The sequence below is a fragment of the Propithecus coquereli genome, unplaced genomic scaffold (genome assembly GCF_000956105.1).
Source record: "Propithecus coquereli isolate 6110/MARCELLA unplaced genomic scaffold, Pcoq_1.0 Scaffold665, whole genome shotgun sequence".
Taxonomy (NCBI): Eukaryota; Metazoa; Chordata; class Mammalia; order Primates; family Indriidae; genus Propithecus; species Propithecus coquereli.
This window is the reverse complement of record NW_012152674.1, coordinates 281,483-291,283: the sequence shown is the minus strand read 5'-3', so window position 1 is coordinate 291,283 and position 9,801 is coordinate 281,483. Positions and strand designations below refer to the sequence as shown.

General features: G+C 51.3%; 1 protein-coding gene across 1 annotated transcript in view; it reads right to left on the bottom strand.

Moving 5' to 3' along the window:
* Positions 1-4,804: 4,804 nt before the first annotated feature.
* DEPDC5 (DEP domain containing 5) overlaps positions 4,805-9,801 on the bottom strand; it is a 131,059-nt gene continuing 126,062 nt past the window's right edge. The window contains exons 38-39 of the mRNA XM_012660414.1: positions 5,776-5,858; positions 4,805-5,604 (exon numbers count right to left, since the gene is read on the bottom strand). Coding sequence (XP_012515868.1) covers positions 5,312-5,604; positions 5,776-5,858 — 376 coding nt within the window. The 3' untranslated portion in view covers positions 4,805-5,311. The remainder of the gene's footprint in view (positions 5,605-5,775; positions 5,859-9,801) is intronic.

Genomic DNA, 9,801 nt, shown 5'->3' with positions numbered 1-9,801 from the left:
CATTGACCCAGCACTCCCAGGAGGTGAAGGGGACAGCAGTGGGCAGGACTGGGCTCTGACGTTGCAGACATGATCCCCAGTCCAGGTGCTTGACAGCTGTGTGGCCTTGGGCTCTACCTCCTGAGGCCTTCTCCCTCTCATACAGGACGATGATGAGATTATGAGATGAAAGGCCATATGACAACAGTGCCCACCACACAGGAAACACTCAAGGAATGGAGGGATCATTGTTATTCCATGTACTTGAAGTTTTCTGGGCAACTGAAGAGGCCTGTAAATTGGGTTCTATTCAGCTTTGTCCCCTACGATTTCCTATCCACTTCAGCAAGGCCTCGCAGATTTGCTCAATGTCTCAGACGTATGTCATGTACGTCTTACTTTTAACACCCGAAGATTCCATTTTCATTATTTTGATGGGTCTCTTCCTACAAGTTGGATATGGGTTCCATGCCTATTCATCACAGTGCTTGGCAGTTGCCGGCCCGGCTACTCAGCCTTTGGCGGTCCTGCGCCTTTGGAGGCTGTTAGTTCTCTGTCGGCTCCAGTTGCCATCAGTCAGTTGCTGTTTCACCCTGCTGCCGGGCTCTCTGCCTCTACTATCTCGTATTCCAGTGTGCTGCTCCTGCAGTCTGAGAATCGTATTTCCAGGGCTGGTTCGCACTGCGTGTAAATGGGAAGAAGCTTAGAGAAGGAATCTGGGTTTCTCCAATGCAGCACTGATGGCAGAATCACTTGGAGTGCCTGTTTGCAGTACAGAGCCCCAGACTTCCCGATTCAGGATTCAGCAGCTCTGCAAGGGAGGCCCTGGAATCTGTGTTCTAAGGGAGCTCTTAATGCATGGGAGCATTTGAGAACCACTGGTGGGGGCACTAAGACAGCTACTTCTGCTTTGAAGCTTTTTCAGCTTATTCTTAGGTCCTTTGGTAAGGAATGTCTTACTCTACCTTGTTTTTTTCCCTTCCTCCCTCCCTTCCTTTTTCCTTTTTTTTTTTTTGTGAGACAGAGTCTCACTCTGTAGCCAGGGCTAGAGTGCAGTAGCATCGCCATAGCTCACAGCAACCTCAAACTCCTGGCCTCAAGCGATCCTCCTGCCTCAGCCTCCAACTCCTGGCCTCAAGCGATCCTCCTGCCTCAGCCTCCTGAGTAGCTGGGACTACAGGCGCGTGCCACCACGCTAGGCTAATTTTTCTATTTGTTTGTAGAGACAGGGTCTTGCTCTTGCTCAGGCTGGTCTTGAACTCCTGGCCTCAAGCGACCCTCCTGCCTCAGCCTCCCAGAATACTAGGATTACAAGCCCTGAGCTACTGTGCTTGGCCTTCTACCTTCTTTTCCTGCTGCATTTTTCTGTATCTCAATCCCTGTGTGGCTCCCTCCTACCCCCACTCCATTTCTATATCCAGGAGGCTGACTTGTCCTGCCCCACGTGTAGTGGGGCCTGTGTGCACCCTGTGGGCACAACCATGAAGCTGAGAAACTTCCCAGGAGCTGCTCAGCCTTGGACAACAGCCCTGTTCACAATGGGCAGGCACCAGGGCAGTGTGGTGAGGGGACCTTTCTTCTACTCTTGGCAACATGGCACCCCTGCCAACAGAAAAAACTTTCCCCAGCAGACGTTCTTACCCAGACAAGGCAGAATGACCATGGCAGCTACAGAGCCAGTAAGAGGAGTGCTCCTCCATAGCTCTTCAGCCCACTCTGACCCCTACACATCCTACAAGGAGCAAGGCTACTTCCTCTTTAAACAGTACCCTGTCGACTCTGGCCCTGTGATTATTCCCTTCTCTAAACTCTTGGGGCTCACAGAGTCTACATTAATAACCGTCATCATGACATTAACATCTATGAAGGGGTTACAACCTTCCAGGATCTCCCGCGTGATCCTCAGGACCCAACAAGGTGGTATTATCCACTCATTTTACGGATAAGAAAACTGAGGCTCTGAGAGGTACAGTACCTTACTCAGGGTCACACAGCTGGCAAACGGCCCTGCTGGAAACTGAATCCAGGCACTTGCCTCCCAAGCCTGCTCTCTTAACCACTATGCTACTGGAAAGGCACTCTGCTGGGAGCCAGAGGACCTGGGTCCCTGCCTTGTTTTCTCCCAGAGTGGGGCAGGCCACTCTGGGCCTGTTTCCTCATCTGGGGGAAAGTGAAAGGGTTGGACCAGATCTCCAAGAACCCCTCCATGTTAAGGCTCTTGTCTTATTGGACCACCCTCATCTCCACACACACTGGGGTTACCCAAGGCATATCATGCACATGTCTGAGCCTTAACAGCCTCATTTTTCAACAGAAATAAGTCCTTTCCATGACTCAATTTAGGGAAGCAGATCAGGTAATCCTGTCAAGGTCCTTCTTCCGGTTCATGTGTCTCTTCTATGCACTGGGCCCTGTGAGGGGCCCAGCCACACACACCTGCTCCGTTGATCTCACTGACTCATTCATTCAACTCTCACTGACCGAAGCGTGTGCCAGAGGTTACAGTGCACAGGGCTCGACGGAGACCGGAGGCCTGGTCCCTGCCTTAGGAAAATCCTCAGCCTAGTGAGCTGAAACGGGCCAGCAGATAGTGTCACAGCGCAGAACAGCAACATTTAGAAGCGGGGCAGGGGGCCTGGGAAGAAAGGTGAGGCCACATCACCTCTGTTTACAGCTGGGCTGCAATTTAAACCCAGGTCCTCTTGGCCCCAAGCTTACTGCATTTACACCTACTATGCCTCTATACCAAGGCATGATTATTCACATCTATACACCTAGTGGTGGTGTTCCGGTCTGCATGCATGTGTCCTCCATGTCTAGCCAAAGCACACATTCCCTGTGGGCTGAGCTCTGCATCTGGAAGCAGGGATGGAGGAAGGTGGGTGGGTCTGAGACAGGTGGGAAGACCAGATGATGGTGCAGGAGGGAGGCACTGAGTTTGGCTTGGACAAGTGGGTGGAAGGAGGTGCCCATCAGGGAGAGGAGGACTGCAGGGGAGCAGGCAGCAGGGGGACTGGGGCACAAGGGCAGGCAAGCCTCAGGTCCAGCTCTGCCAGGTGAGTGACCCAGCATCCTAACTCTTCAGCCACCCCTTGTGCCAAATCATTCTCTGGGCCTTCTTCTCCTGGACAACTGCAGGGGCAATTGTTGCCTTACACACAGGATGCTGAGGATCGCAGGCTGCTGTGTCCAGCATCACTCGGGAATCTGGCTGGGGAGACAATAAAGGCTCCTGTCCGCGAAGTGAGAGCAGCCATTTGTTTACTGCCTTCTTGCTAGTAAGTCCTTTCATATACATCTGTCCTTGGATCCTCCAGCTGCCATGGGAGATAGCATCCCATTTTATAGATGAGGGCCCTGACACTGAGAGAGAAGCAATGGTTTGTTTGAGACAAGGTCAGGTGAAAAAAGAAAGGAAAATGTTTTTTTATCAAAGACCTGCTCTGTGCCAGGAGTCAACCAGCACATTTTCACACACACACACACACACACACACACACACACATATATATATATATATATATATAAACAAATCTATTCTCTCAAAATATCTACATGCAGCATCAATAGCAGCATTTTAAGAGTTCTAAATAAGTTCAAGTCACCAAAGAGTTCTGTTAAGTAACTAAGAAGCCCAGCTGGAGAGGTGGAGATTTAGATGTAACACCCAGTGCCAGCTCTGGAGTCCAGAGTTCAGTCACTCTATAAATTCAGTTACAACCCTTTCTCCAACATCTACTATTATGCTGCACACTTAGGAACAAAAAGATGAACAAAATGGAGATGCTTCTGCCACGGTACAGTGTAAACGTGTCGAGCACCAGGTTGGAGAAGTACAAGGTGCTCTGGAGAAGTGACATTTGAGCTGAGAGCTGACAGATGACGACCACCAGGATTTAGGGAGCCAGGGCGCGTGTGGAGAGAAGGCGTGTTTTGGGCAGATGGAGCAGCATGTGCAAAGGATCTGAGTCGGTACAGAGTTTGCAAAGTCAGGAACTGCACAACGGCCAGCGTGGCTGCAGAAACAGCCCACAGAGCCAGATTGTGCAGGGCCATGTGGGCCACATCTAAGATTTTTGAAGCTCAAGTCACCAAGGAGTTCTGATGAAGTAATGGGCATAATCACAGCCGTTTTTAAAAAAGACTCTGACTGACAAGCAGGGAATGGCTCGGAGTGAATGCAGAGACAGATTAGGAGGTTTTCCCAGAGATTTAAGAGAAAGACACAGGGAAGGCAGGGCTGAGTGGTAGCACAGGGCCCAGGAAGGACGGATTCCTAAACCACCAAGGAGGCAATTCGGCGGGGCTGTGATTAACGCCATGGGGAGAGGGAGGAGGAGCAAGTGGCGGTAACTATCAGGTGCTCCCCTTTGGCCTGCGGCCCCCTGCCCACCCCTGCGCAGGTTAGGGAAGGGCACTGAGGTTGAGGCACATGCTGAGTCTTATCCCAATATACAATGGGACCTAAACCTAAGTTAGAGTCCGTACAGGCTTCCCTTTGGTTTTCCTCAGAATGCCATGATGTCTGTGTCCCAGAGCTGGGCTCACCCACTCAGCAAGATTCACTCTGACAGCATGAGCCTAGTTACCTTGTACGTCGTACTGCCTGCTTACTAGTCCTGACCCAAACTATCCTTGCTGGCCCAAGAGCCTGTGAAAAGAAATCGCTCAGTAAATCCACAGCCAGACTCTCCAAGCCAGTGAATTCTGAAGCCCTGTCACTGTCTGTGGCTACCCCATTGACCACCATGGCCCTGACCACCAGGCACGGCTGCCCAGCCCAGGATGGGAACGCTGCTGCTGGCAACTGGGCTGGGGACAGAGATGCTGCATGTGGAGCTTTATTTGCTTCTGGTATGTACAGGTATGTACAGTTGGTGCGAAGTCTATGGTACATTATTTCATAAGATTATCTTACACCCTGGCACACTCCTGGGCAGAAAGCATCAGATTCTGCTCCTAATATCCCACGGATGGTGAAGGAAAAGGATGCTAACAGGAGCCACCCCCTTCTGAGGACATTTGTGGGGGCCGCCTGCCCCCCTTGCCAGACACTGAAGCCCTCCTACGGACAATCTGTGCCTCCCACCTCCTCTGGGCGCTTGCTGACGGGATTTGGGTGGTGACAGCAGCAGCAGCTGCTTCCAAAGTCTTTCTCCTCCAGTGGAACAATGCTTGTTGGGAGGCCAAAAAGGAGCAATGGCCCCCACTCACCAATGGACACCTGATGCCTAGAGACTGACTGGAATCTTCCGCCCCGGGTTTGAGGGTAGCAGCTTGCTCCGCTGCCCCTTGCGTGGGCACAGCCTTCTAACCCCGCCGCAGTCTGGGCTCATGGGGCGCTGGCGTGCATCTTCTCCAGGCAACTTGTCCAGAACGTGACCAGCCGGTTGTCACGGTTGACGCAGAAGTCTGTGAAGTCCTTCAGCAGCCGATCGGCAAACTTCTCATCCCCCGTGGCACTGGAGCGCCACGTCTTGGTCAGCATAGTGTTGTAGGCCCAGTTATAGCCCACCCGCTCCTCGCAGAACATGTTCTGGTTGGTGGAGCTGGTGGAGTTCCGCCGTCGCCGTTGCTGCCCTGAGAACTTGCGCTTGGAGTAGGGCAGCTGCAGAAACACTGTTCCTGAAGAGAAAGGAGAACACCTGTGTCACAGCCACTAGAGGGGCACCTGGAGCCAGCTGAGGTGGTTCTGTGGCCACAAGCTCAGTGCAAGGGAAGGGACCTCCGTGAACAGGGCCAGGGCCCTCAGGGCTCCCACTCCCACCACAGGGGCCCACCTGCCCAGCTCCTCACCTGTAACGTGGATGTACTGAGGCTTGTTCTCAGCAGGGAAGTTAAAGGCAGAGGCAGAATATTTATCTTGTACAAACCCAAACCTAAGGGAAGCACAGGAAGACACACTGATCAGGGCCTTCCTAGCAAAGGGGACAAAAGGAAAGAATGTGGCAAATAGGACTCTCTGACATCCTGAGATAAAGGGATCTGGAAAGATCTCCTTCAAGATGGAACATGCAGGCTGCTTCTTTTTTTGTTTTTTTTGAGACAGGACCTTGCTCTGTTGCCCAGGCCAGAGTGCAGTGGCATCATAGCTCACTACAACCTCAAACTCCTGGGCTCAAGTGATCCTCTTGCCTCAGCCTCCCGAGTAGCTGGGACTACAGGCACATCGCTACCACACCTGGCTAATTTAAAAATTTTTTTTGTAGAGACGGGGTCTTGCTATGTTGCTCAGGCTGGTCTAGAGCTCCTGGACTCAATTGATCCTCTTGCCTCGTCCTCCCAAAGTACTGGGATTACAGGCGTGAGCCACTGTGCCCGGCCAGGCTGCTTATTTTTGTCCTCACTGCTTTCCGACCTCTACCCCTTCTACCACCATGGCTCACCAGACCTCCTTGCACCCAGCCACCTGTCATCTCTGAGGTCCACCGTGTCACCGTCACCACAGCAAATAAAAGCTCTCCCACCTGCTGCACTCTTCACCTAGCCTTCATCTCTGCTCAGATGCTCCCTACCTACTGTTTCGTCCCCCAGCCACCCCGCAGACCTGCCTACTGTGCCTTCTCCCCAACCTCACCCTGGACTTTTCCTCTGCATCTCACTGGAATGTCCCTCATATCCCAGTTAGCTGCACACTCAAAGGAAGGGTCCTTATCTTAATTCTCCTTAGCCACCCTGCTTCCCTTTCTCCACTGTTCTTAGGCTAAGCATGTGGAAGGTTCTCAATAAAGGCCTTAAATTGAAATGGAATGAAGTATCCTAACTGAAGTCCTTTTCTTAAGTGAAGAACACTAATCTGGGGCTCTCTGATTCCCTGTGCTCTGGAAATGGGCAGGAGGAGCCATTTTTCATCTATGCCTTGTTCTGTTCCATTTCTCATCTATGGCTTGTTCTATTCCTGGTTTTTCTATTTCCATAAAGTGCATTTATTACAGCTCTACCTGCTAAGAGCTGTAAAGGACATGGTAACAGATGTGGCTCCTGTCCTCTAAGTCTGAGGGGTTTATGTAACAAAGGCAGTGATGTAGGCAGCACTAAAGAAGGTGAAATGCCTGTCTCCTTTCCTGGACTGAGTTCCTCGGAAAGGTGCTGTATAAGCTATACAAGCCTGTATCAGCTTTATAAGCTGCTGAGGCTGAGCATGGTGGCTCATGCCTGTAATCCCAGCACTTTGAGAGACTGAGGCAGGAGGATTGCTTGAGTCCAGGAGTTTAAGACCAGCCTGAGCAATATAGTGAGATCCTGTCTCTACAAAAAAAATTTAAAAATTAGCAGGGTATGGTGGCACACACCTATATTCCCAGCTACTTGGGAGGCTGAGGCAGGAGGATCACTTGAGCCCAGGGGTTTGAGGTTGCTGTGAGCTATGATGACTCCACTGTACTCTAGTCCAGGCAACAGACCCTGTCTCAAAAAAAAAAAAAAAGCTGCCAGCTTTATACTGGCATTCCATAACTATTTACCAAAGAATACATCAAGTCAAATATGCAAATTAAATGGACAGGCTACTGTGCATTGCAAGCTCCCTCATCTGTAAGATTTTACTTTTGCTTCTTCTACTTTTTTTTTTTTTTGAGACAGAGTCTCATTCTGTTGCCCAGCTAGAGTGCAGTGGCGTCATCATAGCTCACTGCAACCTCCAACTCCTGGGCTAAAGTGGTCCTCCTGCCTCAGCCTCCCAAGTGGCTGGGACTACTGTGCCTCCACGCCCAACCAAGACCTTTATTTTTTTAAAATTGCAATTTAATCACATGGTCCGTGCCCATCTCACTGTCTACTCGGGGAGAATGTAAGCTAGGATTGCAGGGGACTCCTGTCCCTGGGAAGGAGATATATTTGTTTGTTTTAACCCACTCATTTGCACACTGAGGAAGGGGATGTAATAATCTTACTCCACTTGCCCAGATGAACATGGAGGAGTGGAGGTCCAGGGGAGATGGGAACTTTTCCAGGTCTTTCTGAGATGGACCTTATGGGTGGGCTGATGTGTCATTTCAGAGCCACATTTCCACACAGAGCTCCACTCTATGCAAAAACTACATACTAAACAACTGCTCTAGGCAAGGCACTTTGCTAGGCATTGTAGAAGGAAACAAAAATACCCTCTGGGAGCCCCCAAATAATTGGAATACATTCAGAGTGTTTTGAAAGAAAGGGAAAGAAGAATTCAGAGTGGAAAAACCTCGGAATTCCCGCTGGAGGAAGATTCTGACAGGTGTGGAAAGTGGGGGGTTGTAGTTGTGGAGGTGGGGGGTATAGGTATGGAAGGTGGGGGTATAGGTGTGGAAGGTGGGGGTGTAGGTGTGGAAGGTGGGGGTGTAGGTGTAAAAGGTGGAGGGTCTAAGTGTGGAAAGTGGGGGGTCTAGGTGTGGATGGTGGGGGGTTCTAGGTGTGGAAGGTGGGAGTATAGGTGTGGAAGGTGGAGGGTCTAGGTGTGGAAGGTGGGGATGTAGGTGTGGAAGGTGGAGGGTGTATGTGTGGGAGGTGGGGGTGTAGGTGTGGAAGGTGGGGGGTGTAGGTGTGGAAGTTGGGGGTGTAGGTGTGCAAGATGGAGGCATATAGGTGTGGAAGGTGGGGGTGTAGGTGTGGAAGGTGGAGGTATAGGTGTGGAAGGTGGGGGTGTAGGTGTGGAAGGTTGGGGTGTAGGTGAGGAAGGTGGGTATAGGTGTGGAAGGTGGAGGGTATAGGTGTGGGAGGTGGGGGTGTAGGTGAGGAAGATGGGGGGTGTAGGTGGAAGGTGGAGGGTGTAGGTGTGGGAGGTGGGGGTGTAGATGAGGAAGGTGGGGGTGTAGGTGTGGAAGGTGGGGGTGTAGATGTGGAAGGTGGGGGTGTAGGTGTGGAAGGTGGGGGGTGTAGGTGTGGAAGGTGGGGGTGTAGTGTGGAAGGTGGGGGCATGCAGGTGTGAGGCTTAAGTCTCCTGAGGGCGATCAGGAGGAGGATGCTGTTAAAAAAAAAACAGCATATTTCACAAATAAAGGTCACCTCCGAGTGATACCCAGTGAGCAAAGCGCACCAACTGCCTGTTGCCGTACCAGGCGAGCAGTGTAGCAGCTGCTTAGAGATGCATCAGTTAGCCAGCGTCTTCCTTAATGATTACTGTCTACTCAGGGCTCACTAGGAGCATCACTACATTCACCAGGAACATCAGAGAACCCTCCCTACAGCCCTGCGAGGGGTGAGAAAACGAAGACTCAGTGGTTCCAGGACTTGCTCATGGTTCCTCAGCCAGGTGCTGGTGCAGGTGGCAGTGGACCAGGCCCATCTGTCTCCCACATCAAGCCATTTCCCACTGGCCACTGCACTCCCTGCCTTCTGCCCTGAATCTGCACACACACCCCTGACCTTGAAGAGAGGAGGAAATGAGCTACCCTTGCGTTCACTCCACAGCCTTTACTAAGCACCTGAGCTAGGTCTGTGAACGAAAGCATAGACCTTAGAATTAGGCCTGAGGTAGGCCGGGGCTAACTTGGGTGGGAGAAGTTAAAGAGTCTGGACCTTATCCTGTGGCTGTGAGTGTGAGTGTATGTGTGTGGGCTGCATGGTAGGATTGGTAACAGCTGCAGACGCTTGCACAGGAGAGGATATGACACTGGCGGAAGGTGTAGAGGATTACTGAAGCAAGCACAGAAGGCTTTGTTTTCACCATGATTAACACGGAAGTGGCAATCAGACACTAGGGTAGTGATGTTTGGAGACAACAGCGTTTGTTGGACTGGTCTCAGGGGATGTAGCTAAGCCTAGGACAGGCTTTCCCTGGCACACATATTAAGTGCCAAGAAATATCTACTGACTCATCCATTGCTTTTTTTTTTTTTTTTTTTT